Here is a 25,600-nt window from a genome sequence, read left to right as displayed (position 1 = left end):
GGCAGCATCCGACTTTGTCACATGGACAAACGCAGTAGATTCCCCAGGTATATCTTGAGGGATTGTACTATTGGTGGCGGGGAGACGTCCTTCACAAGACTTCATTTCCACCACCTCCACGACTTCTTCTAGAAATATATATGTATAGAGGAACAAAACCTAATTTCATCACAAACAGACGAAGAACTCTCATGACTGCCTAGTTCTGTTTCACAGTTTCACAGCGACCAATCCAATAGGTTGTTGCCTTCGACGCAAGGCAGCCTGGTTTCGGTTCTTCTTTCCATGTCTCTCCCTTTCCATGACCTGACCTATATATCAAATGTCCCACCCATCCGTGACTTCTTACCTTCCTCCCACAAGCATGGCCACAAAAACACACAGACAACACTTACCCAAAGCGACATTTCTGTTCACAAGTTGACCTACAGCTCCAGTTGAGTGCATGGCTCGCATTCCAGAGCACTGGAAGTCTCTTCCTCTGGTGGCATATATGTAAAGTTTCAGCCTCCTCCCCCTTCCCTCCTTCTCCTCCTCCTGCGTTATCGATGTGAGTGAGACACTGTGTCTCCTCCACGAGCACTTATTCTGCAAGAGATGACCGGCTAACTGAAAAAGGGTCCGAGATCCGGATTGATCCCAGCCTCGCGACCGCTACACCGCTCATCCTCGTCAGCCCTGACTGCGGGAAATGCATCATGCGGGATCACCATAGGACTCACCGACACGACGAAGGAGCGTTTACACGGACGGCTACACCTCGTCCTGTTTCACAGACTATACGAGTTACACATTTTCCAACAGCCCCAGACTTGAAATACACTGATTACACCTGGTTGCACTTGTGTTATGCCCACCCTAACACTTCAGTTCCAGTGGTATTAAAGCGACGTCGCTCTCTTCTCCTTGCTCCTTTGGCTCGTACAAGCCTGCCTATCCTGTCGCTCTGTGCTGCACGGAACTTTCTGCTGGCCTTGTTGTCTAGACCGCTTCTCTCTCCACCAATCGAGTCCAATCATTTGCAGAGAGCGTCAGCCCGATCCGAGAGCTCCCAAACGGTAACACTGAGCACAATGAGCAAAGGAATATAGTGAAACTTGTACAAGTAAAAGAAAGAGGAAGAATTAGAGTAGGAAGAGCTTGGTGGGTACTGTGTGCATGGGGTTCCGTTATGCACACAACAGCTCTGCAAAAAAATGCAAAAAATCTCGAGGTTTTCGCATGATCGCCGCTTCGTCGACTTCAGCATTTTCCTCAGGCATTCATTCAGCTTCACAGAACCTGCTCAATAATGAAATTGGCCGGTGATCATCCAGCTTCTCTACCTATCTTTGCTAATCTCCCCATCTACAGATGTCCTCCATCAAAGGGAAAGAAGAAAGTGACAGTGTTTGTCTGGACATGCGTATTTACCTCCCCCTTCTCTCCCCGCCCGAGAAAAGAATGCCTGCCTGCCCACCCGCAGCATTTGGATGACCCAGGCAATCTGATCGATTTGTAAAGGGCGTTGTTGATGATGGAGATACAGCACCGATGCGGCCACAATCCAATTTCGATCAGAACGAACAATTGCCCGAAATGCCAGCATAACCGATGCCAGAACTGCAGCACCGAGAAAGTGACAAAGTGAGCCGAAGGTCAGCGAGTTTCTGACGCTCAAAGCCATACATCAGACCTTCTCCGAAGGAATGCCTGAAGGGATGCCTGAAGGGATGGTTGGTGTTTGCTCCTCGTGTTCTTTTACCCACAATTTGGGTGTTAAGACCATACGTTTTGGCTCCTTGTCCGCGGGAATGGATCACCAAAGTTGATGTCGATGGCTCGTGCATGACTGGATGAGTGGATGGATGGATCCGATCGATCGTCGTCAGGGGGATGGGAGAAGATGTATTTGGTGGAGTGGAGACGATGGCATGCATATTGGACCTGCTGCAAGGCGGTCTTGAAGGAGGACGACGGAGATTGGAAAGGCGACAAAAAGGGTTTTAGCTATCAGTGCACCATATTATCAGATGTGGAATTCAACTCAAGGATGCAATTGGAATCTGTCAAGTCGTGCTTTGATCACTACCTCCCATCAATGTCACTTATCAATGCCAGCCTCCCACTCCTGATCCACGGCCTTCGAACCCAGAATTCGTCGCGGATAATGTCGACGTGACTCGTGACCACTGTGGCCTTTTTCCTCGCCTTGCGCAATCTCTCAGCTTGGGTTTTGGACAGGGCGGGTTCGGGGACCGCGGATTGTTGAGTGTCTTCGTCGTCGTCGTCCTCCTCCGCCTGCTCTCGATCCTGCTCACGATCTAGTTGCTGCTCGCGCTGGTGGTCTTCTTGTCTCTCTTCCTGTCCCTGCTTCTGCTTCCGCTGCTGTCGCTGGCCCCCTCCCGTTCCTCTCCCCTTTTGTTGAGACCCCGGGACATCTTCGACTCGATACTCGCGAAACACGACGCTCCCCTTCCTATACATCTCGGGCTCGTTGTTGTAGTTGATGCCAAAGCGCGACCACAGGATCTCGTTCTTGTCGCTGGCCAGGGTGCCCTTGAGGAGCTCCTCGGCCGCGGTGGGGGTCATGCCGCCTTCCTGGACCAGGGCCCAGAAGGTCGTGTTGTAGAGGTTGTTGATGTGGCCTGCTTGTCCGGTCAGTAAATACACGTATGACATGAAGAGGGGGAGACGGGTTGATTGACGAAATTGGTTGGAGCAAAAAGAGAGCGATGGTAAGGGAATGGAATAATCGAGGGAGAGAGAAGCAAAGGGTGTATGTATGGTCTGATCTTACAATCAACCTGCCTCCAACTCAGATAATCTCTCAAATTAGCCCAGGAGGGATAACAGACAGCCCGACCGTCAAAGGTAGGCAACATGTCCATCGTCAACTTTTTCCGTGCTGTCGCACCGTCACCGTCACGGGCACGGGCACGGGCACCAGCATCGTCCCCTTGGGGATCGTCATCACCAAAAAACAAATCCCACCCGGCCACATACGCGGCCGTGAAGGTGCTGACGACCGTGGACACGAGCTTGTCCCGCCGCCGCTCAAACAGCGTCGCGACGCGATCGAACACGAAGCTGAACTCATCCGAGACGCCGTACGCGACGGCGATTTCGGGCATCGACGCCACGACGTGGCTGGCCGCGTGGTTCATGAGGCGCAGCGCGCGCGGGTCGTTGGGTTTGCGGAAGTCGTAGAAGGTGGAGAGTCTGGCTCGACAGATATCCGGGTTAGATAACGTGGCCGGGCGAGGAGAGACTGAGGGAGGGATAGAGAGATAGATGGAGAGAGAGAGACAGAACCTCCTCCCCCCACAACAAGAAGAGAACCGGAAACGGAATAGAAGAGGATAGACAAGATCTTGTAGAGGGAGCTCAAAAACACATTGGCCTGGAAATGGACGGGACGGGGTTGACTCCTCCAATGTCGATGTCGATGTCGATGTTGATGTTGATATTTTTCATCTTTCCTTTCCTTTCCCTCCCCTCCACCATCATCCCACAAGCCCCGACAAACAGACAGAGACGGAGAAAGAGAGACAACACATACTTATGAAACCCCCTCCCATCGATCCTCACCACGATCCACGTGTTTGGCAACAACGTCTCCTCGCGCTCGAAGCTGCGCACGTATTCATACCTAGACCGAGAACGAGAATCCCATCAATTAGCCCATGATCCGATAGCCAGACGTCAGCGCGGGGATGGGACAAACTTTGAATTGGCCATTGGAGAATAATAAGGGACAAAAGGCGCATCGGTTCAGCACGTTCAGCATCATCGACTTGAACAGCAAGAAGAGAGGAATTAAACACAAAATCCGAAACGGGAAAGAAATACGGTTCATGGTGGAGTGAGTGAGTGAGTGAGTCGTGTTTAAAGACTATAGAATGAGTCACTGGCACATAATGCGACCCCTCAAAGAACCGGCTTGACCAACTTCAATACTAAACTGATATGCGAATCATGTATAAAAGGCCTCCTCTTCATGCCTCGTATGCCTGCTCTGCCTATTCATCCTCATCCCTCTCCTCGCCCATCTCCTCAGCCTCACTTAACCGCTCACTGCTCTCACTAATCTCGCTGGCGGTCAGATCCTCCTTCAGCCCCTTCTTGTTCTTGCGCATAAAGCTCCAGTTGCTCAGACTAGTTCTGCTCGTTTTCTTGTCTTCGGCGCTGGGCGTTGTTGATGTGCTTTCCAAACTCCTCCCCAGGTGTTCGCTTGACCCTTGTTCCTCTTCGTTTTCACCGTTGGGAACAGATGCTTCCTTTCGGGAGAACAAGCTACCCTTGTCTTTCCAGCTGCCAAACTTATTGCTGCTTGCCTTGCGCGTGATCTTGGAGATAAACGTCGGCTTCGCTGGTGTGTTCTCAAGGGACAACTGAGCGCTGGCCCCGGACTGTGTTCGATCGAGCGTCTCAGACTCGAGGGTAGACACAGTTGCTGCGATAGAGTTGGTGTCCTTGGACTTTCGAGACTCCGGGGGCGAGGCGGCTTCCATGTCGTTCACCCTCTCCTTTGACTCTTTCGCCTTGTTCTTGTCCTTGTCTTTGGATTTCTCGCTCCGCCTGCCAAACAGTGTCGTGAATGACGGAGCCGCCGGATTCAGCTTTGGAGTCGAGGACTGCTGGGAGGATGCTGGCCGGGTGCCAATGGGCGCCTGTAGAGGACGTGTTGGTTTGCGATCTGGCTCAACAACTTCCTCGTCTGCATGTGGAAGGGAGAGATTGCTGGTTGATCCGTACACGATCGAGGGCCGCCGTGAGTGCGAACGAGAAAATGAATGGAGCGAACCCCAGTCTGGGGCCAACGGACTATTTCGCAGCACCGACTTGTCGTTCCACGCACGAAACTGACTTTCCATCGACGGCCGTGGCAGTTTGTCAAAAGAGTAGGTGGATGACGGCCTTGGGGAGGAAGTCTCGCCTCGAAGTCCTGGATCGAAGGAAGCAGACCTCATGGCGAACGGGTCGTAGTTCGCCGAAGCTGCAGCCGACTTTCCAAAGCCGCCTAATCCAAAGGCACGCCGAGTCGCAGCAAAGCGAGAAACTGAAGGCTCTTTTTCCTCCTGGGCGCTGCTGCTGTTTAAAAGAGCCGATCCTGGAAATGCCCAATTTCCGCCATAGCTTAGTCGCCTTTTGGTTTCTAGTCGAGGATCAAAATCTTCCACATTCCTTGGGAAGGACTGACTCTGACTCGGCTTGAGAGATCCGAGAGGGGGTGGTTGATCAGCTAGAGTCTTGCCTCGCTGACGATTGAGCCCAAACATGGATGACATGGAAGTGTACTTGGGTTTCTTGGGTTGCTGAACCACTTCATCTTCTTCTGGTGCGTCGTCCGACTTTTTTCCGGAATTTGAAGACTTCTCATCGCCTTCGGCAGGCGCAGAAATTTGCAAGGGACTGGAGAACGACCTGCCGGACGAGGAGCCAACACTAGGGGATTCTGTCCGGCCGCTATCGGCATGCAGTATGGGCGACCCTATCGTGGGAAAGGGAGTCATTCCTGACTCGGATTTTTCTCTCCGCCGCGGAACTTCGGTGTCGGGGAGCTCGTCGGCAGACTCGTCACCAAGCAGATCAGCTGGCAAGAGTGAGTCTGCGCGAGGACTCATGGGGATCGAAGATATGGCGTCAAGTTCGTCGTGAGTTGAGGCTGTCGTCTCCACAGGCATCGCCAGTGTCATCCCATTCTGCGGGTTGAAATAACTTGGAACAGCTGCTGTGGGAGATGAGGTGGGAGCAGAGGTATACTGCAATCCCGCCGGGAAAGGTTCAGGTCCAACAAACGGGCCTCGCGGCGAGGAGATACTGCTCCCCAACGAGCCCGCCGGTCTCGCTCGTCGCATGGGTCTCATGCCACGACGAATGGCATCCAGATCCAACGGCGCAATAGGCGCGAATGCCATGGAATTTGCCCGTCTTGCCTCGAGTTGATTAATTTGTTCCCTGGTGTAGTTGACTTGCTGATTGGCCAATTGCAGGTCGTTCCATAGCCGGGTGAAGGTTTGCTGCAAGCCTTCGTATCTTGCCCGCCATCTCATATCGCGCTCACGGTCGAGACGGTCGGCTTCTCTAGATTCTTCCGTCTCCTCGTCCACGTTCTGCAATTGGCGTTCCTCTTCCAGCGCTTTGATCTGCAGTGCTTTCTCCTTGTTGTCATCCTCCAGCATGGCGACCTCCTTTTGTTCCTCTTCGATTTTCCTGCGCATTTCTCGGAGCTCAGACTGAGTCCTGCGTTCGATTGCAGCTTTCTGTTTCTCAATGCCCGCAATTTCCTCCTTCATGGCAGCGGTGGCCTCCTCCCACCTCGAAATGTCGTCCTTCCTCTTCCTGCGCTGGTTTTCCTTTTGCTGCAACAAGCGTTCTTTCTTGGTCTTTTCGTTTTGAGCCGTGCGACTGAGTGTCTCTGCCTTGTGGACCTGCTTACGCAGGTCGCTGCTGGCTTCATCCCGCTCTTTGAGACTCTGTTTCAACTCGTCACGTCGCGCTTCCAGTTCCTTCATAGCAGCTTCAAATTCTCTGTCCTCCTCTTGTATCTGAGCCTCAACAGCCTCAATGTCTTGTTGAACTTTTTGGAACCGCTGTGACAACTCCGCGAGATCACCGTCCACCTCTTCGTCTTCAACTCTCGATCCTGCATCTTGAGCCTGTGCATCAGTGCCATGACCAGCCGGGGAAGGTCTACGACCGGTGGTCCCTCTTCTACCCATGGGCTGTCCTCCGCTAAGATCGCGAGTCATGGAGGGCGCAGCTAAAGGGGTGGCAGTGGGAGCATTTCGCACCGACACCCCTCTCACCGCGGGGACTGATTCGGGAGCCTCCTTGCCCGCTGGTAGATGAGGCGTGCGCACATGAAAAGGGGCGCTCGGAGTCTGGAAGGTGCCAGTACTGACACAGAAGACGCGGATGGCGTATTTGGTCCCAGGGCGAAGGCCAGATATGATAGCACCCATCTCACTCTTCTTGGTGGTCCCAATAAGGACGCCATTGAGCTCCACGTAGTGCTCTTGAATGGAAGAAGATGGCTCCGCATGTTTCCACGTCACATAGACTTCGGTTGGGGATATTTCTTCGAGGATGAGGAGCGGAGTGGGGGGAATGTCCAGGCCGAGTTTCTCTACCAGAATCTCGTTCGGTGTAGTGAGGACCTGATACGCGCGCCATAGCAGCCTACAAGATTAGCGGTGATCGCGACAAAAGATCCAAGCAAGGCCTACCATGAGAAAGCCCAGATGACGGCGAGCAGCAAAAGTAGAGCCATGCGACCTTTGACGTTAATTTGAGGGGCAAGCAGTTGGTAGGCGTGAGAAGCCCAATCTAATGGCTCCTGGTGCCATTTAGATGAGTCCATCCACAAGGTAGGGATGGCAGGCATGCGCTCGACAGATATAGGCAAGAATATATCCTATAAATTACGGAAAGCCATGTAATTAACTTTGAAATGAGTGGACGAGCGGAGAAGTCGGCGACAGCCACAGCGACTTGTCGACGCCCGCAAACTCTGGGGGTGTAAAAGCCTCGGCGGCATCACGTGAGCAACTATCAGCAAGCACGAGGTACACTTGTGGCTGGCTCCTTCTCTCACCTCTACTCACCTTTCAAATCACCCTTCGATCGACCGTCCCATTGGTCCTACATCTCTGCTGCGTGTGGTTCTTCTAACACCAGGATCTAAAACTAACGACACTTGGTGAAGACCTCTTTGGATCTTCGGAATCGGCTTCTGGCTATTCGTACCATCCATCTTGAACCCCCCGCCCTTGCGGCTTTCCCTCATAGAGTACAAAACGATGCCGAATCCGAGTCCCAGGCTGCTTGCTGCGAGATACTCTCTCGCCTCCACCGTCCTTTTATATTTTTCGAGCGTGGTGCATTTCCTTGCACGACTATGATCAAGCAGAAAGGATACAACGGGCGAACTGCGGGCTGAGGCTGAGGCGAATGGTTACACCAGATGAGCACATGTTGAAGCCAATGAAGTCCGTGGCGCAGAGCAATACGTCTCCAAAACAAATAATGATAACAATCGAACGATACATCGCTACCTACCGCGATCTCAATTTGGTCTTTTCAAAGATTCGTGGAGAGTCCCAGCTCTCAACCATCAACGGGTACACACAATTGAAACATGATCCTTTTTCCACTGTCTCAAAACGCATCTCGACATCACCCGTCGTCCAGTTTTATGAGTGCTAATGTCTCTAGTAAGCAAGCTTCAACCTAGCAGGTGCCCTCGCAGAATGATTCCTGGAAAACGAGCAATGGCGGTCATTTTGTAGTCGTGCCGATATCGCACAATGGCACCGAACATGGAATCCACTTCAATGTCACCAACGTCACTCATTCACGAGGAATCGATGTCGCGAGCACCTTCCTCCAAGACTTCTTCAGCTCCGAGCGTCAACTTGGTGGAAGGAAAGTCTTCGTCAGGTCATAGATGCGCCGCCATCCATGACTTCCACATCATGCTAGTTAACAACCAGGCGGAATTGGAGTTCAGGACGATTAGTGCTGGCGTAGATCAACAACCTCATCCTCCGGTTAACGCGATGACATAGTGGTAGTCTCTTGATGTCCGCTGTGTTCAAACAGCGCTTGACATGTCCAGATGACTGGCAAAAGCTGCCTTCCTCCGTTATCGCAATCACTGCAACACATTCCTCTACCAGCCTTCTGTATATTGTTAAGCTTCCACGGCTTGGTGAGTACGAGTCGTTGGACGAGCCGGATAAGGGCTCGGAGTAGTCCGTAGTCCTGGCCATTTTGACCATCTGAGTGATTCACGGAGAAATACTACCTTGTTTAGTACATTGTGGAATAGAAGGGTGTGATATGTGTAGAACAGGGAAGTACCATAGTATTCTTTGTAACTGTGGAGAGTGTCAAGACATCGAGACATATATCTATGTGTAATACTCGCATGTACGTCTTGGCGCCAAGCCCTGGCATCGTGGCATTGCGACTCCTCTCCAGAGATACCTTGCCGTCCGCACCTCTTATCATCAGGCTACTACTTGTACCACTATACTATTCTCCCCGTGCCGTTGTACTTGCGTTTATTCGTTCAGCTCCAAATGACGTTCCTGCATGCTCTAGACCGTGCTTGGCTCGTGGCCTTGCTAGTCGGTATCGGACAAGTCCATCGCATAGGCGCCGACCAGTAAGGCTGCAGCATGGCGAGCCTTGGCTGGTAAACAACGAGCCGAATATCCTTTCTTCAGTGGATATTCCCAATGGTTCCTGTTCCTGGATCTCGTTTGGGACAAGTATACTCGGTACAAGTAGTCTTGTTGGACGTATGGGACCGCGTTTCTCCTGGGTTTTCGGTACAGCCGTCCACGGACTTTGGCCGGACCATAGCGGATTGCTACATCGTCGAGATAATGCGAGAGCTTGGGACGGATGAATCCAAGCAGTAAAACGGACGGAGAGGAACTTAGACGGCTTTTCGAGCCTGGAAAAAGGTATTTAAGAAGGTGAGCACAACCTGATGTGACGATGACTGGCTCCTTTACGACCTTCAAGCACGAACCAGCCTCGTCAGTCAGTGTTCGATCTCACTTGACTCCACACGACTCATAATACGCATCCTTGACCTGCTGCAAGCCAATCACTTAGTCACTAGTCGCAATCGCAAGTATGCTGTCGGCTGTGCTTGTCGCCGGATTGGCTGTCGCGGCTGCGGCTTCGCCTGTCATCCCCTCGTTACACAGTCTCTACTCACGGCAAGACGTCCAAAGCCCGTACAATGCGTCCCTTCCAAACATTACCATCTTCGCCACGGGAGGAACCATCGCCAGTCTGGCTAGCAGCAACACAGAGACGGTGGTTGAGACCGTTGGGCTAGGTGTACAAGAGCTTGTTGCTGCCGTGCCCGAGATTCTCAACTACTCCAACATCCAAGGCTATCAGGTATCGAACGTGCCTAGCAGTACCTTGAATCAGACCGTTTTGCTCAAGTTGGCCCCTCTCGTCATCAAGGAACTCGCTAAAGATAATGTCACGGGCGTCGTCATCACACATGGCTCAGATACTCTGGAAGAGACCGCCTACTTCTTGTCCTTGGTCGTCAACTCGACAAAGCCGGTCGTGGTCGTGGGCGCTATGAGACCAGCCACAGCATTGAGTGCCGATGGCCCTTTGAATCTTCTACAGGCCGTCAGTCTGGCTTCTTCGCCCAGTGCAAGGGGCCGTGGTGTTATGATCACTTTGAATGAGTAAGTTTCGAACATGTCTCCTTTTGGGCGGCAGAGGGCGTTTCTTGCCCTTCGTTCGCCCGTTCTTCATGGCATTTGCCAACCTCGATCAGTTCTTGTCGCTAACGCTTGTTGCACACTAGCCGTATCGGAAGCGCAACCTATACCAGCAAATACAACGCCAATGCACTTGACACCTTTCACAGTACTGAGCCCGGCCAGCTTGGGTTCTTCATCAACCAATTGCCTTATTTCTACTACCAGCCAGCTCTACCTATCAGGAGAAAGATCTTTGACATCTCGGGTACCGACTTGTTGCCTCAGATCGATATCATTATTTCCCATCAAGACATGGATGCGAAACTGTTCAACTCGACCGTGCAAAACGGCGCAAAGGGTATCGTGGTTGCGGGCACCGGTGCGGGCGGCGTGACAAGACCGGGCCTCGCGGTGGCGGAAGCCGTCTTTAACGCGACCGGAACTCCCATTGTCGCCAGTCATCGAACACCCGACGGCTTCGTGCCATTCGATCCAGACAATGCATTCCTGATCCCCAGCGGATTTTTGAATCCGTGGAAAGCGAGGATCTTGCTGCAATTGGCCGTCAATGCGGGATACGATTATGATGAGATTGTCGAACTCTTCGGTCTGGGCCAACCAGCGTCTTGAAACAATGGGAAAAAAGACAGTGATGTGAGACTATACAAGGAGGTATACCTGAAGTATAGACCCTTAATCGTATATCTAGCTCCGAGATTATCTCGGGGTGCTATCGTGAGTGGCAACAAAAAAGTAATAGATATTGTACATAGTGTCTTTTGAAGAAAGAGGAAAAAGGCCAGTCATTTGAGATTATTGAGGCATGTCTCTGTCTCTGTCTCTGTCTGGCGCCAGCTCCTCTCGACTCTCCTCGCCCCTAGTTCCAGACCTTCAGTGAAGAAAGAGGAATTCGACTTCACCATGGACAAACGAAAGCGGATCCATTACCCTGCGTGCCTGCGTGTCCAGCCTCGCCGAGTCTCTTTATATACTAGGTATGCTTGGCCCGAATGTTCGGAATTGCCGAACCACTTACCTAGTATTTTATGCATCGGCCACATCCTTCGAGGCGCCAGAAAACCCTTTTGGCTTGGTCGGGACATGCCGGTGTGTATCGGTGGTCACACACACACACACACGGTGTTTTTTTTTTTCTAGAAGGAACAAAGGAATACGTACGACTGACTCAGTGTCTTCGCGGGCGAGGATCGACATCTTTCTTCTTTCTTCTACATGCTTCAGAAGACTTCTTTGTGTAGAATCGGCGAAATTATACTAGCAGACACAGTAGGGGGATCGGATCAGTGGACCAAAACCGGATGGTTGGCACGGATTCTCGTGATATGTTCGCCCATTGTCACTATTGATTGAGCGTTATGCACAAAACCCCTAGGAGTGACTGCTGATATAGACGTTCTATCCGCCCAGGTCGAGCTCCCCTGAACCCACTCCCGCAGAAATCTGGTCCCCGTATTATCCTGCCACCCACTGGCTGAATCCCTTGAGGGTATCTGATCACATTACTCCGTAAAGCCGTTCGTATGCCCTCATGCACCATTGATAATGCCATTCGTATGCCCTTTCCCAGTGTCCGAGTCGCCCTACGACAGGTCTACATCGCCATCGGCATCCGCCTCCTTGTCACCGCCTCCATCGTCTGGACCGAACACGTCCTCCATTGTGCCCAAGCCCTCGTCGTCCTCGTCCCCTTCCTTGTCATCCATTTGCATGAGATCCTCTGGCTCGGGTCGCTCTTCTTTTTCGGGTTGATCAACGCTTTCCTCGCCGTCACTGTCCCATTCATCTTTCAAACCCCAGCCAACACCGGTCAGGCAGTATTTTTCATGAGGAAGTCGGACGCCCCCTATCATGGGCCCGGCCTTCTCACTATCCCTCGTTTGAGCCTGTAGTGATATTCGATTCCTCTCGTCGGCTAGTTGTTTGAGAAACTCCTTTGGTAGACTTCCCTGGAACTGGTGACCCATTCTCGACCCTATTGACATGCGCAGAGCAGCCAGGCTTATGTCCCCTTCTTCGCCTTTGTTCTGATTCTGCTTGGCTCCTCGACCTTTAGTCTGAGCACCTCCGTCGGCTTGGTCGTAGGCTTCGTTTTGAATGTGTAAGGCGTCACTCAGGACAGAACTGGTGTATCGGTAGGCAAAATCCATCAGTTGGAGGGGAACGCGTTGCTGATATGCTGCGATGCCGTGAGAAACAAGGAGGAGATGGATCAGGCGGTGATCTCGTGGTCTGTTTGAACTCCCATCGTCTTGTAGTGAGGTTAGGGGTTGTGAGAGGAGTGCTTCCACTTGAGGTTGTGCTGTTGCTTGGGAGGCTTGCGCGGTTTGAGGCGCCTGTGAGGAGGGTTCTGCAGGGGGGGTGAGAGGACCAGGAGGGTTTGCGGGCGAGCTCATCTTGGTGGATGGACAATTGAAAGGTACAGGAGAGAGGAAGGTTGGAGACTATTAGGCAGCTGTACAGGGAAGCAACAGCATCATAATAAGAGAATAGAGTGTGGAAGCTGGTATAATATCTTCTTGACTCCTTTGGGTTGTTTCTGAGAGTGTGAGCAGGGGCCAGTGAGATACAATTGATATGAATCACTACAGTCGCTTGTCGCGGACAGGAAAATCTGGGGAAAATAGAGATGATCAGCAGATTTCCTAAAGTAGACTAGTGCCGTTCCCGACAAAAATGCTGTCATGCATCATGCTGAATGACCCGATTTCCTCATCCTCTTCCCCATCCTTCATATGTCACCCCCATCCGACTTCTTCTCGTTCTTCCGACCCTTTGTTTCTCTCCTTTTGCCTTGATGTCTTCTTAGAAATTCTCTGTATAACACCCTCTGATGCTTCTGGACTGCGAATTGTGAAAAGAACATTGTCTTTTTTGGCGTTGTCGAGCATTCCCCATTTCCCGTTCCGAGCTTCCCCCCATCAGGCTCCCAACCGTCATGTGCTGATTCCGGAGACTTCATATCTTCGTCATATCACTCAACACCTAGGCCAACCTCTCAAAGTTGTCTATATCCCTCACGATGCAGTATGTTCGGAGTCTGGGAAGCGGTGTCTCTAAGACATGGAACTCCATCAATCCGGCAACTTTGTCCGGAGCCATCGATGTTATTGTGATTGAACAGCCCGATGGTTCTCTGGCCTGTTCCCCTTTCCATGTCCGCTTTGGCAAGTTTTCTTTACTGCGGCCTTCGGACAAGAAGGTCGAATTCAAAGTGAATGGAGTCGCCCAACCGTACGCCATGAAACTCGGGGATGGAGGTGAAGCCTTCTTTGTCTTTGAGACCTCGAGTGAAATTCCCGAAGGGTTACAGACGTCTCCTTTAATATCTCCCGCCAGCAGTCCACCTATAAATGCTTCAGACAGACCTCCTTCTCCTGGTCTTTCCGAACCCTCCTACTTGGACATCACAGAGGTTGCAAAGGGTCGCGACACCCCGCCAATCTCAAGTTCAGCTCCTATTCCTGTACTAAGGCGAGAGGGGACGAACATGAGCGAAGAAATTGATCTTGGTACCATACACACAGATCCAACTGGAACGCCTCTATCCGATACGACTATCACCGCTCCTGCTTCCCTTGGGCGTGCAGCCTCCGAAGAAGTCCTTCCCATCGCTACTCGACAGGAATTGGATTCAGTTAGTGAGGCTTTTCACAACAACGGCATCCCTCCTTCTCCCAAGTTTGGGCTGGATGGGACCACTACTCCCAAAGCCTCCGCAAGTCCTCCCGCCCTGAGACCGAAACAAGCCTATGACCGAGCATTGACCCTCTCCAAGAAACTCTCTTCTTCCAATATCCGATCCCAAGTCACCGAGTCTGGAGATCTTATGCTTGACATGACAGGCTACAAGACAAGTGAACCTGAAGCTTTGCGAGCAGAAGCCGTGGCCCGGAAAATCCTCTCGGAAGAATTGGAGGGCAACTACGACATTGGGTCTTTGATTGGAACCGACGAGCACGGGAATTTGTGGATATATAGCAGCGAAGAAGCCCGAGATGCGGCCGCTCGAAAATGGGCATCTCAGAGTCTTGAGTCAGCTACCTCGCTTTCATCGGACAACATCTCTGATCCCGGCTATCACAGCGACAGCGACCGCAGCGCGTCGCCACAGCTTACAGCGAAAATCTCTGGACATCAGAGGGCACAGTCCGAAGAAATCCAGTCGTCTCGCACGTCAGGGGAACAGGCTCGAAACTTTGCGAAAACGCTCCGGCTGACAAGCGATCAATTGAAATCATTGAATCTAAAACGGGGCGAAAATCAAATGTCATTCACCGTTAATCGCGCTACATGTATAGCTTACATGTTTTACTGGACCTGTGATGTCCCGATTGTTATATCAGATATTGACGGCACGATCACCAAATCAGATGCATTGGGTCATCTGCTAAATATGGTCGGACGTGACTGGACGCACGTTGGTGTGGCGAAATTGTACTCGGATATTGTCGCCAATGGCTACAACATGTTCTACTTGACGAGTCGGTCTGTTGGACAAGCCGACACAACCCGAACCTATCTCAACGGTATCGTACAAGATGGCTGGAAACTTCCTCGCGGCCCGGTTATCATGAGCCCTGATCGTACGATTGCGGCATTACGGCGAGAAATCTACTTGCGGAAGCCCGAAGTTTTCAAAATGGCCTGTCTCCGAGACATCCTCAACTTGTTCCCCGGCAAGACCAACCCGTTCTATGCTGGGTTTGGCAATCGTTTCACGGATGCACTGAGTTATCGCAGTGTCAACATCCCTTCGACTCGAATCTTCACGATCAACACCAATGCAGAAGTGTCACTCGATTTGTTGACACTCAACAAATACCGGAGCAGCTATGTGTCGATGCGAGAGCTGGTTGACCATTTCTTCCCGCCCGTGTCGACTCTGGTTAGAGAAGGAGGAGAAGACTATACCGATTTTACCTACTGGCGAGATACGCCGCAGGACCTGGATGACTTTCAACCGACAGATTCAGAAGAGGAGGACGAAGAGGATGAAGACTTGGATGACGAGGAAGACGAGGCAGAGGTGGCGTCCGACAACGAGATGGGCGACAGTTTCATGTCGAGGGAGAGCATGGACGACTCTGCGCTGAGCGAGTCGATCCGAGAATCTATCGAAATGGACGACGCAGCGGAGATGCTCGAGGCCGCAAGGCTCGGCACAAGAGGCCGACGAGACGAAGACTTTACTGATGACTATCTGGAGGACATTCCCCATCGGTCGACGAGACAAAATACTATCTAGACCACGCCACCCATCATCTGGCTTGGTTAGGTTGGAGCGATAATGCATTGATGGAATCGAGGGTATTGGCAAGCGAAAGCTCATTGGTGCAAAAAGCTTTCTGGATGAGGCTGTTACGGGTGTAACGGGATATTCTGGTAGTCTTTACGAACGACGAGCGCTCTGGCTGAAGGGTTCTTCAGATGTCTCATGGGAGCAACCAGAGCAAGGCATGAACCGTTGTGAAGACGAGTTCGACGACACTCGGCTAATAGAAGCCATAGGCATCGCATCATGGCGTGAGGGATTTTGGAGCAGCTAAGCATAACGTTGGTCCATCCTTTGAACAGATAGGGATATATAATGGACAAGTGCTTTCTTAATATAAAAGTTGGTCAGCTGGTGAGAGCTAGCAGTGAGTGCTTCATCCAACAGGATCAGACGGTGCTCAGATACTCAAGAGACGGTAGTAGCAAGGTAGGCAAACACAAGGCAATAATAATTAATCAATAACCTTCTTGCCCTCGTTACGAAATCAACCTGAGACGCCGCGCACACCAGGATAGCTTGGGGGATAGGGTCTGGGCGGCATCTCAAAACACGGCCTGCGGGAAATTACTCAGGAGAGGCTGCGGTCTTGGAGACCCCTTGGACCTGACCCTGACACACGCCGGGGCGATGAGGAGGATTTTGTCTCCTCTTTTTCTTGGTTCGGGGGCCGGTTCCTTGGACTTGTACCCGACATTATTGTTCACTTATGTACCAACAGTACGAGGTATGTGTATCTATGTGCATCGGAACATATCAGAGGGGCGCATGAACACGGAGAAAAAGGGAACAAACGGCCGCGTGAGGACGGGGTACCTCCATACAAACAAGGTCTCCGTACTACGGAATAGTAAAGGGAGGAACCGCTTCCCCCTGATTTGATTTGGTTGTTTCAAGATTAAGTTTCGTCCCCGCGTTCCAGAGTTTGGAGGCCGGTGAGGGCGCAGGGTGAGGCAGGGAGGGGGGTTTGGTTGGTTGGTTGGTTGTCTAGAGAGCGGCTGGACTGCGCTGCTGGTACTCTAACGAGGTTACTCGTATGTATGCCGGTTCTTTCGCTCAATGCACCACTTCTTCTAATTCTACCCACGGAACAAAACATTACGAGTACGACATCCCATCTACAGGTCTACTCTCTTTCTCTCCTTCCCACAACAGAACCCAAAAGTCTCAACCACCGCGGCCGAAGTATTCCCGCACCAGGCGCAGCCAGGGTAACAAAACAAAAGTAAACAAACAAATCAATCAGTCAATCAACCGGCCAGCCAGCCACCCCGACCAACCTCTCCACGCAACGAAGTCTTGGAAAAACAACTGTGAAATAAAAACGACAGCGCATCAAAGAAACAACACCCAAGTCGAGGAGAAAAACAAGGAAAGGAATAGAAAAGGGGGAAACCGGGGGTCAAAGGAGAAGAAACGATGTGGCGGTCATTATTCAAGAGAGACAAATGCGTCAACCCGAACCCGGACGTCGATGTGTGCGAGAAATACGTGAGCCCGTTTCTGACGACGGGGGTGCCCTTGATCATCGGTCTATGGTATGTGTCTTGAACTCGGTGTCACCAGCACCCTTGTGTCAGTGATTCGAGCCCAAGGGGTGGGGGAAGGAACCCAACTCAATGCGTATCCAATCCCTTGTGTTTTTCCTGCCTGGCATAGTATGTTTTCGCTAACCACAAATTTCCGTGTAACAGCCTCTTCGCCGTCCTCGGCGTCATCCTCTTCATCGTCGTCCGTCGCAAACGCCGCCTTCAACACGCCCAAGAGGCCGAAAAGAACCGCGAGATCGACGACGACAACGGCGACTTGGAGCTGGTCGAGAACACCTACCCGAGGGATCAAGCTTATAAACATTTTGAGGCGCAGGACTCTGGAACAACAACGACGACGGGACAGGCACTGAGACCGCAAACGGAGAATCCCTTCGAGGCTGACGTCGAGAGAGGACGGAGTCGAGACGTGTCGCCCGTGGGACGGTAACACCAGGTCAATAAAATGGGAGGGTATTTTGCGCGTTTGGCGTTAAAAAAAGGGACATGGCGCGGCGCCTTGGGTTGCGTTTTTCTCTCAGATGAAGTCCGAAAATCGAAACGAAAAATGAACAATGAATGAATGGCATTTGCATGTTCATAATCATTTAGCGCTTGTTGGTAAGCTCGACGCCTGGGTATCATCAGTTTCTTGAGCAACCGCTCTCTTTCAGCATTCGTTACACCACCAATTCCACCTCGACAGCCAACACTGCAGCATTATCGCAGCACTATCACCGATCACTTCCTCCACTTTCACCTGAGTCTTCATATACGGTCATTCTAGCCTCCTGTACCAAGATCTTCCTTCACTCAGGACTTATTCCCCTTCTCAATCTCCGCAATGATCTCCTTCTCAATAGTCTCGGGTTTGGTGATGGAACCCCACCGATGGACGACTTTCCCATCGCGGCCGATGAGGAACTTTTCAAAGTTCCACTTGACACGCTTGAGGCCGAGAAGACCGGGTTTCTCGGACTTCATCCACTCCCAGACTGGCTCGGCCTTGTCACCGTTGACGTCAGTCTTTCCCAGCACGGGGAAGGTGACGCCGTAGTTGAGTTGGCAGAACTCCTGGATCTGGTCGTTGGACCCCGGGTCCTGCCCGCCAAACTGGTTGCATGGAAACCCAATGATAACGAACTGGTCGGGATATTTCTCTGAAATCTTCTTCCACAGCTCCTCGAGGCCTTTAAACTGGGGTGTGAAGCCGCACTTGGAGGCCGTATTGACCGCCAACACCACTTTGCCCTTGTGTTGCTCGAGCGGGTAGTCTTGGTTGGTTTTATCCTTGGGGGTGAAGTCGAAGAAGGTCGTTGCGGAAGCCATAGCGGGCGCAGCGGAAACGTGCGGAGGGGGTGATGACTGAGGAGGGGTGTTCGCAAGAGATCGGATTTGGTGCCACCTGTCGACGACGCCTGCGCTGTTCCTGCGACGGAGGATGCTGATGTGACGAGTCGAGACAATCGTAAACTGCGCGGGAGATGTTAAATTTAAGGGATGTTCCTTCGGAAGGCCGCTTCTTGTGCAAGCAGTAAGAGGGAAATGAACAGGTTTGGAGCCGGCGTGGACAAGGATTTGGAATAGAGACGAGGTTGAAAACAGTTGCCGCGGACCTGGCATAAAACCGACAATTTAGTGACGGAGGCTCTAACTCGAAAGCGCAATTCGTCCTGGCTTTATGCAGAAATATGCGCACTAGACGTCAGCGGGGTCAAGAATTTGAAATAGCAAGGCCCGCGCGGATCGGGAGACTTGGGAGTGTTATGAGCCTTGCATGAAACCAGCACAAAACACGAAAGTCGAACCACTCATAAAGCCTGGATGTATCGATGTGAAGCAATTGGCAGGGAGGTCGTGCAACATCCGAGGTTCAAACAGCAAATGGTCTCGTGGTGGTGGCGCAATCGTGTCGTCAACTTTTGTGGAGTTTGGAAGAGCATGGAAGAGGATAGCTTATATGCCAAGCGTAGCGGAACAATGATATTCCATAAACTGTCACATGACGAATCGCCTTCCTCGACTAGGGCCACCAAAGGGCTGCCAGGGTTTCTAAATCGGGCCGATTCAGTTTTAAGTCTTACCCATTCACTTCCCTGATACAAGTTCCCTCTCAATACGAGTACTCGGTATATGCCATTGCGCCCGCATGCCAATACCATGTGGCGAGAACCCATTCCGCTGCTGAACAGTTGTTGGATAGAGGTACTTGACTGACAAGAGGTGAGAGCAGTATGGAGACTCCTATGGCCGAACAAATCGAAAGGGAGACGAGAGATACATATCTCCTCACAGCAGTATGATTCAGCTTCAGCCCATACAGGCTGGACCAGGCTATGATGTTCTGACAAGTACTTGGACTTGATCAATCAGCTAGCCACCAGCTAGCCAGCCAGCCAGCCAGTCCGTTGGTCAATCCTATCACACACCCGCAGACACAATGCGTACCTTTCCCCGAGAAATCCAGCGCACCACCCATTCTCCTCCGTTTTGGAACAACTGTTTCTCCGAGACCAGGATATGCTGCTGATTCGCTCAAGTCGGCTCAAAAAATGCGGGGTTTGGCATATATCGAGCCAAAGCATACACCTGGTAGGATCGAGAGTTTAGAATTGACGACACAAAGTCCCTGAAGAATATGCCATGGCATTCACAAGCGACAAGTCGTTGTCGTTGAGCAAACTATCATATAACGACTCTCTGGTCCTTGGGCTTTTCTGATCAATTCTGTTTTCCCTTTCTCGCATCACACTTTTGATTTGAGGATTACAAGTCCCGATCGGGAAATCGTCTACTTCCTCTCTTCGTCCAAAGCTACCCATCGCGCACCCGTTTCTCCTTCCGAGTTCCCAACACATTTAACAGAACTGACTGACCTTTGCCGTTTTATCCAAGCGAGACATTGACAAACTCACGGTCCAGATCCTCCGCAAGCTGTTCGAAGCGTTGGAGGCAAATTTGCTTGTCAGTTACTCTTCCTGACTCAGCTCCCTCAAGAAAAGATTACATACTCACAGCTTCTTGAAACCATCTAACACCTCGCAGCCTATCATCTTCCTGATAAGATTCGTCTTTCTCGGTGCAGCAGGACCCCACCTCCACCTGCAAGCTCATCGTGGTGGGACATTTCTGGTGTGCAACCGATGCTCACAAGCCAACGTCATTGTACAGCAGCAAAGCCACAGAAGCATACCTCAAGCATTGCCTCGCACACTGGAGGTTGACTGTGGGTTGCATTACTAGAACTCCATTTGACTCGTGTCTCTCAGGTCCACATAGGACCTGCCCGACCACCAGCGATCAATTTTTCGCCACCCGAGAAGCGAGGCTCCCTATTCAGGTGTGCCCAGAGCATACGACTAGATCGAGGAAGAGCCAGGAGGTTCCACTTTCGCGATCCCGGAAACGGTAGTGGGATCACCCTATCTCGGTGGACGCTGCACTGAGTGCATATTCTACCCACCTCGCAGCCCCTGGTAAGCACTATACCCCGGTTCGCAATCTAGCCAGCGGGTGTATGTAACCGTGCCAGGGCAGACACCACCACACTACCACAGTTCAGGACTCTATTCAGGTTAAGGTTTCCTTACCTCACACAGAATGTCTGGCGCCTTCACCATGCCGCACGCCCTCACAGGCGGGTCGGGATACAAGGCCAATCCTACGTACGACGAGTTCCTGCGCCGGCACAGCGGATTCTACCGACGTCACAGTGCGGCCTCCAACGCCATGGAGACGGACCGACGAGCCTCCCAAGCAGTTCTTGACGAACACGCCGCGGCGGCTGCGCAGGCAGTGCAGAACGTTGCAGCAACAGCAGCAGCCGATGGCGCACATCGCCGATCCAGCGTCGCGGTGGCCGAGGGAGGCGCCGCCACGGCCAACGCCAGAAAGGGCAGCGTGGCCGTCGCCAGCGACGTGACTCGAAAGGACAGCATATTTGGCCTCGAGGCGACCGGTGGGCGGAGAATGTCGGAGCAGCGCAGGCCAAGTACCTCTCTCGCCAGTGACTTGTACCACAAGATCAAGGGAGATCACAAGTGAAAGAAAGAGAGAATACCAGAAGTTCCTGTGTCCAAGAGGATGGGACGATGACACGGTACGCTGGGTATTGGCTACGAAACCGCTGTTTGTGAATTGTTCGTTCACCGGAGTTTTGTCTGCGTCCCCCAAAGTATTCATCTTCTATGTATTTGCCACCACGCCACCAACGCTATTCAATCACTCGTTTCCGTATCATGAACCCCGCCCCGCAAGGTGTCTTCTCCGGACCTCAAACCTGGTTCTTCAGCTGTGTCTTGCTTGGGATATCTGGGAGGCAGTGCTAGTACGAGGTGTTGTTGACAGACAGGGTCCGAGGAATCCTGGGTTCAGACACCCGGCTCGCTGGACTTGGTCAATGTACGCATTAATTAGCTAGTCAGCTGGTTAATCAATCATATCGTCTCTACCAAATCGCAGTCGCAGTCGCAGTCGCAATCACAATTACGTTGTATCCCAAGGCTCCTGAATACTCCATACTATGCCTAGCAGGTACAAAGTGCACATCACTGCCCCTTTTGTCCCTGTATCCTTTGCCCTTTGTCGACAAACATGCGAGCGTGAATCATCTTCCATCTCGTTGGCTGATTCGGGAATCGACAACCCGAGAATCCGGGGAATTTGGAATTAGGGATTGACTATTACGACTGATGACTGATGACTGAGGATTGAGGATTGAGGATTGAGGACTCGGGTAATATATCTGCCCCCCTCTGCCTTTGCCTCTGGCCTTGCGTGCCCAAGGGGCTTGCTTCAAGTAGAAGTACTCGGTAGTGGAAACGTATATCCGCTTCACCACTAAACCCACGCATCCACCCCACCCGCCAGCCCGTCCGTGCGTGCGTGCGTGCGTACAGGGCGGGTCGATGAACAAAAAGTATGCTTGTACTAAGTACCTGAAGTAAGGACTCTGTACCTCGTGGTGCTCGTACAGGTCCAAGCATTTGTAGCGAGTTAAACAGATCATGTCATAAGTCTCCATTCTCCACGATCGCCTTCTGACGCACGCTTGCTGACTGACTGACTGATTGATTGATGGGTCCTCTACGAGTTTCTCGCACCGAGCAGGTAAGTGAAGTCCAAACCTTGACTGACGTCTACAACGTTCTGCCAGCAACACAACAACGCTTTGCTATCTACCCACCCGCCCAAGGCTGTGCTTACATAGCTACAGCGTCTCTCGCCACTCAATCAGCTCATCACCTTGGCTTTCTGGGCGTGTACTCCTCTCGTCGAACCTATCTGGAAAATAGTGACGATCGACTTTGCGGGTACTATGGTATCGCATGACCCCAGCCGGCGCGGGACGCAAGAGGTGGATCGGAACAGAACGAAACAACCAAAACTCAGACGAGATCGACAGTCCTGAAGACTTGAAGCCGTGCGGCTTTATGCTCTGCAAGTGAGAGCGACAAGATTGGAAAGATGAAGAGTTGACAACACTGAAAAAGGGTCGAGGGTTGGAAGGTGAGAACCCAGGAAAAAAGCGCCGTGTGAGAGAGAGGCTTCCACTTGTGCATAAAATGGCAGGCAATCACGGTGAGATAGAATATCATTGACCTTTTCAGCTCGCAATATGACTGCCACGACCATCAGCAACATCAACACCGAGACCGAACAAAAGAAGAGCAAGAAATCCCGCAGAGGGGAAAATCCATGACAAGTAGGTGCGGCGCCCTATCTGCACGGGCGCATCCCAATGAAGCTCCAAGTGCCATCTCAGACACTCCTATCCATTGATGCATTTCCAGACATCTCTTGTTTCTATGTCCCTTTCCCACACAGTCTGTCAGTCAGACGCAGTCGAGTCACTTGTACTGTGCTGGCCACCCTCACTTCCAACAATACCTTCCCACTCTTGTAGTTGCCTGTCGAGGGTGACCTGCAGCGCCACGAGAAGGCATACTTGATCGATGCATTTACACGGTCCAGCAAGTTGGAGGCCAAGCCACCTTCGTCCCCGTGTCTATAGTTGCTGTGCAGCTCCCCCTATCCATAGCAATTGCTGACCGATCCTGTCGAAGGGTTTTGGTAGGCCGAAATAAAGGGCGTTGCCGACCGCAAAAGCATTTCCTATACGCCAACGCTGCAATAATGAAACGGAAGATAGTATTGCCTCCTTTTTGATGGATAGATATGCCTGTGTCTTGCAAACCTCACCGCCGAGGAAAATGTAACAAATGTCGAGCCGACAGGGAAATATCCCGACTTGATCCGACCAAGAGACCATTGCGTGAATTCCGCCTTGTACTGTGCCACCGAGATCGAAAGACAGGCGGCGGGGAATCCCAGCCAGAAAACTTTTTGTTGGCGCCACATTACAGAACAAGTCGTTGAAGGTTTTTCTGAATCAAAATATCCTGCACGTCTTCCATGGTCTTCTTGAGAAGATTCGTGTCAGTTGCGTTGGTGAAATGAATATAGATTTCGCGGTTGGAGTTGCGGTTGATGGATCGGAACTTGTTGGCAAAGAACTGCTTGGCCGCTTCTTCGTCGGCATCTTTGCCAGTATAATCGGGGAAATGTGCCGAAAGTGGTGATATGGGTAGCTTCTCCCGGAAGAGATCGATTTTGTTGAGGAACAGGATAATGGGCTTATCCTTGAACCATTCTCCATTGACCAATGATTCGAAGAGCATCAGAGCCTCGTGCATCTGGTTGGCATTCACGTCCTCTACCAGGCACTGGTCATATCCAGATAAGGCGGCCATGAAAAGCAGGCACTGGACACCTTCGAAGCAGTGAATCCATTTCTTACGTTCTGACCTTTGTCCTCCCACGTCCATCATGCGGAACGTCAGTTGTTGGAGCTCGAAGACGGTTTCAGTAATGCCAGTCGTTCTGAGTCTGGCATGGAGCATATCTTGATCGTTGGGTAGCCAGTCCGGTTCGAACATGCGATTGATGTTGTCAAAGTAAAAGGTCAGATTATCGTGAAGCGCAAACTCGTGGCCTTTGGAAACGGCCTTCTGTACACCGGCGTCCTTCCACAGCGCAATCATGGCCTCTTTTACTCTCTTGTCGCGGAAGGCCTCATGCGCATCGACGTCGGCATTGACATTCTCGAGGTATTCAGCATAAGCTTCGTTGGACTCGTCCGCAAATTCAATCCCTTCATCTTGCATGATCTCGTACAAGACGCGGAATGCGATAACGACATTGGAGAAAATGACGGCCTTGACCTGTACGCGCTCATCATCCTGGAATCCACTAGAATGGATAATGCGCATCTGCTTGATGATTGTCGATTTTCCAGATTCACCCGCACCTACACCCATGTCAGTTGACCATAGTAGAGACGACAGACCGATGACATGGTCGCATACCTAGCAGCAGGATCTTGACGGTCCGAGACTCTGCTCTTCTATCTGCACGTAACTGGCGTTCAATCTTCGCGTTTTGTTGTGCGGCCTCCTTTTCCCGCGGATCTAACTTGGATCCGGTGCAGCCCATCGTGGCAACGCGTAGGTCGCCCGGTGCTCAGACGTGAAAGTGGTCGGGCTGATGGTATGAGTACAATATGGTCGGAAATGTCTCTTTCAATTGGTCGTCGCTAAATCATGCTCAGCCTGGAGAGGGTTATGGCGTGGAAGGAAGGGTTCGGGATGAGCTCGGCGATACAAATTCGAAGGAGACGAGGCCCCTGATTCCCAAAAATGTCATGGTCAGCAACTAGATATGTTGAGTCTTGCTGCCTCAGGGCCTCACAGATCAAGGGCCCCAATATCAGTTGAAACTCACCTCCAAGGACAGTAATAGCAATGAGATATCGACGATAGGAAGAATTCAACGCAGCTGCCTCCGACGACTCTCCTGTGTTTGCTCACAAAAGTGCAACCCTCAGTGGTCGCGGTACAAGGTGAGGGTGATGATCAGATGGAGTATGGTAGAGGTGTTGGATGCGTCCAAGTGCAAAGTTGCACGGTGGAGGTGCAGGAGCTGGTGGTACGGCAGGTTTGGCTGAAGCGTGGTCGAAGAGAGTGGTGGAGAGAAAGCTTTGCAAGCTCCAGCAATTAGAATTGGAAGGACCTGATCGCTAAGGCTGTGAATGGACGGGGAGACACGGGGCGTGATTTCTACCCGTCCAGGAGGGAGCCGGTGCCAATGGTAGAAACCCTTTTAGAGGAGCCTAGAGAGACTCTGAAGGGGCCAAGTAGCCTATGGGAGCCCAGAAGTGCACGCAAAAGGGTGTTAGGGGGATACAGATCGAAGATGGTGGCTGTCGAAGATGCCACAGCTTCCACAGTGGATCATAGGGGGGAATTGGAGAGACACCCAAGAGGCATCGCTAAAGGCACGCTAGAGCCCCAATATGGTCTAGAAGGGCACCAGAGGGGACTTAGAACGATAGGCCTAACAGGGGCCGGCCATGCGCCAGCAGATTAAATAAGGGCAGGATCTACCCTTCTGGGGCTCCTTATGGCGCTCTTCTGGGCTCTAGCACGCCCCCCAACCCCCCTATTAGTACCTTTGTTCAAGTCCTCGTATGATTTATAGAGCCCGGGGGG

General features: G+C 51.8%; 9 protein-coding genes across 9 annotated transcripts; 4 read left to right on the top strand and 5 right to left on the bottom strand.

The window, feature by feature from the left end:
* Positions 1-2,067: 2,067 nt before the first annotated feature.
* AYO20_00362 (hypothetical protein) lies at positions 2,068-3,456 on the bottom strand (the record flags this gene model as incomplete). Its single annotated transcript, XM_022638673.1, has 3 exons — positions 2,068-2,627; positions 2,780-3,250; positions 3,375-3,456. The coding sequence occupies 3 exons, from the start codon at positions 3,454-3,456 to the stop codon at positions 2,068-2,070; spliced, it is 1,113 nt and encodes a 370-aa protein (XP_022505638.1).
* Positions 3,457-4,001: 545 nt separating this feature from the next.
* AYO20_00361 (hypothetical protein) lies at positions 4,002-7,369 on the bottom strand (the record flags this gene model as incomplete). Its single annotated transcript, XM_022638672.1, has 2 exons — positions 4,002-7,164; positions 7,212-7,369. 2 exons carry the CDS (start codon positions 7,367-7,369, stop codon positions 4,002-4,004), a joined length of 3,321 nt encoding a protein of 1,106 aa, XP_022505637.1.
* Positions 7,370-9,633: 2,264 nt separating this feature from the next.
* Positions 9,634-10,859, top strand: AYO20_00360 (hypothetical protein; the record flags this gene model as incomplete). Its single annotated transcript, XM_022638671.1, has 2 exons — positions 9,634-10,211; positions 10,334-10,859. 2 exons carry the CDS (start codon positions 9,634-9,636, stop codon positions 10,857-10,859), a joined length of 1,104 nt encoding a protein of 367 aa, XP_022505636.1.
* Positions 10,860-11,830: 971 nt separating this feature from the next.
* On the bottom strand, positions 11,831-12,643 carry AYO20_00359 (hypothetical protein; the record flags this gene model as incomplete). The annotated part of the gene is made up of 1 exon (XM_022638670.1): positions 11,831-12,643. The coding sequence occupies one exon, from the start codon at positions 12,641-12,643 to the stop codon at positions 11,831-11,833; it is 813 nt and encodes a 270-aa protein (XP_022505635.1).
* A 626-nt stretch (positions 12,644-13,269) lies between these two features.
* On the top strand, positions 13,270-15,495 carry AYO20_00358 (hypothetical protein; the record flags this gene model as incomplete). The annotated part of the gene is made up of 1 exon (XM_022638669.1): positions 13,270-15,495. One exon carries the CDS (start codon positions 13,270-13,272, stop codon positions 15,493-15,495), a length of 2,226 nt encoding a protein of 741 aa, XP_022505634.1.
* A 1,446-nt stretch (positions 15,496-16,941) lies between these two features.
* On the top strand, positions 16,942-17,502 carry AYO20_00357 (hypothetical protein; the record flags this gene model as incomplete). Its single annotated transcript, XM_022638668.1, has 2 exons — positions 16,942-17,060; positions 17,217-17,502. The coding sequence occupies 2 exons, from the start codon at positions 16,942-16,944 to the stop codon at positions 17,500-17,502; spliced, it is 405 nt and encodes a 134-aa protein (XP_022505633.1).
* A 362-nt stretch (positions 17,503-17,864) lies between these two features.
* On the bottom strand, positions 17,865-18,380 carry AYO20_00356 (hypothetical protein; the record flags this gene model as incomplete). The annotated part of the gene is made up of 1 exon (XM_022638667.1): positions 17,865-18,380. The coding sequence occupies one exon, from the start codon at positions 18,378-18,380 to the stop codon at positions 17,865-17,867; it is 516 nt and encodes a 171-aa protein (XP_022505632.1).
* Positions 18,381-20,651: 2,271 nt separating this feature from the next.
* Positions 20,652-21,095, top strand: AYO20_00355 (hypothetical protein; the record flags this gene model as incomplete). Its single annotated transcript, XM_022638666.1, has 1 exon — positions 20,652-21,095. The coding sequence occupies one exon, from the start codon at positions 20,652-20,654 to the stop codon at positions 21,093-21,095; it is 444 nt and encodes a 147-aa protein (XP_022505631.1).
* Positions 21,096-23,410: 2,315 nt separating this feature from the next.
* Positions 23,411-24,545, bottom strand: AYO20_00354 (hypothetical protein; the record flags this gene model as incomplete). The annotated part of the gene is made up of 2 exons (XM_022638665.1): positions 23,411-24,360; positions 24,419-24,545. 2 exons carry the CDS (start codon positions 24,543-24,545, stop codon positions 23,411-23,413), a joined length of 1,077 nt encoding a protein of 358 aa, XP_022505630.1.
* Positions 24,546-25,600: the final 1,055 nt, after the last annotated feature.

Source organism: Fonsecaea nubica (genome assembly GCF_001646965.1).
Source record: "Fonsecaea nubica strain CBS 269.64 chromosome Unknown Scaff1, whole genome shotgun sequence".
Lineage (NCBI taxonomy): Eukaryota > Fungi > Ascomycota > Eurotiomycetes > Chaetothyriales > Herpotrichiellaceae > Fonsecaea > Fonsecaea nubica.
Note: the sequence above shows the minus strand (reverse complement) of the source record. Positions and strands in the feature narration are given on the sequence as shown.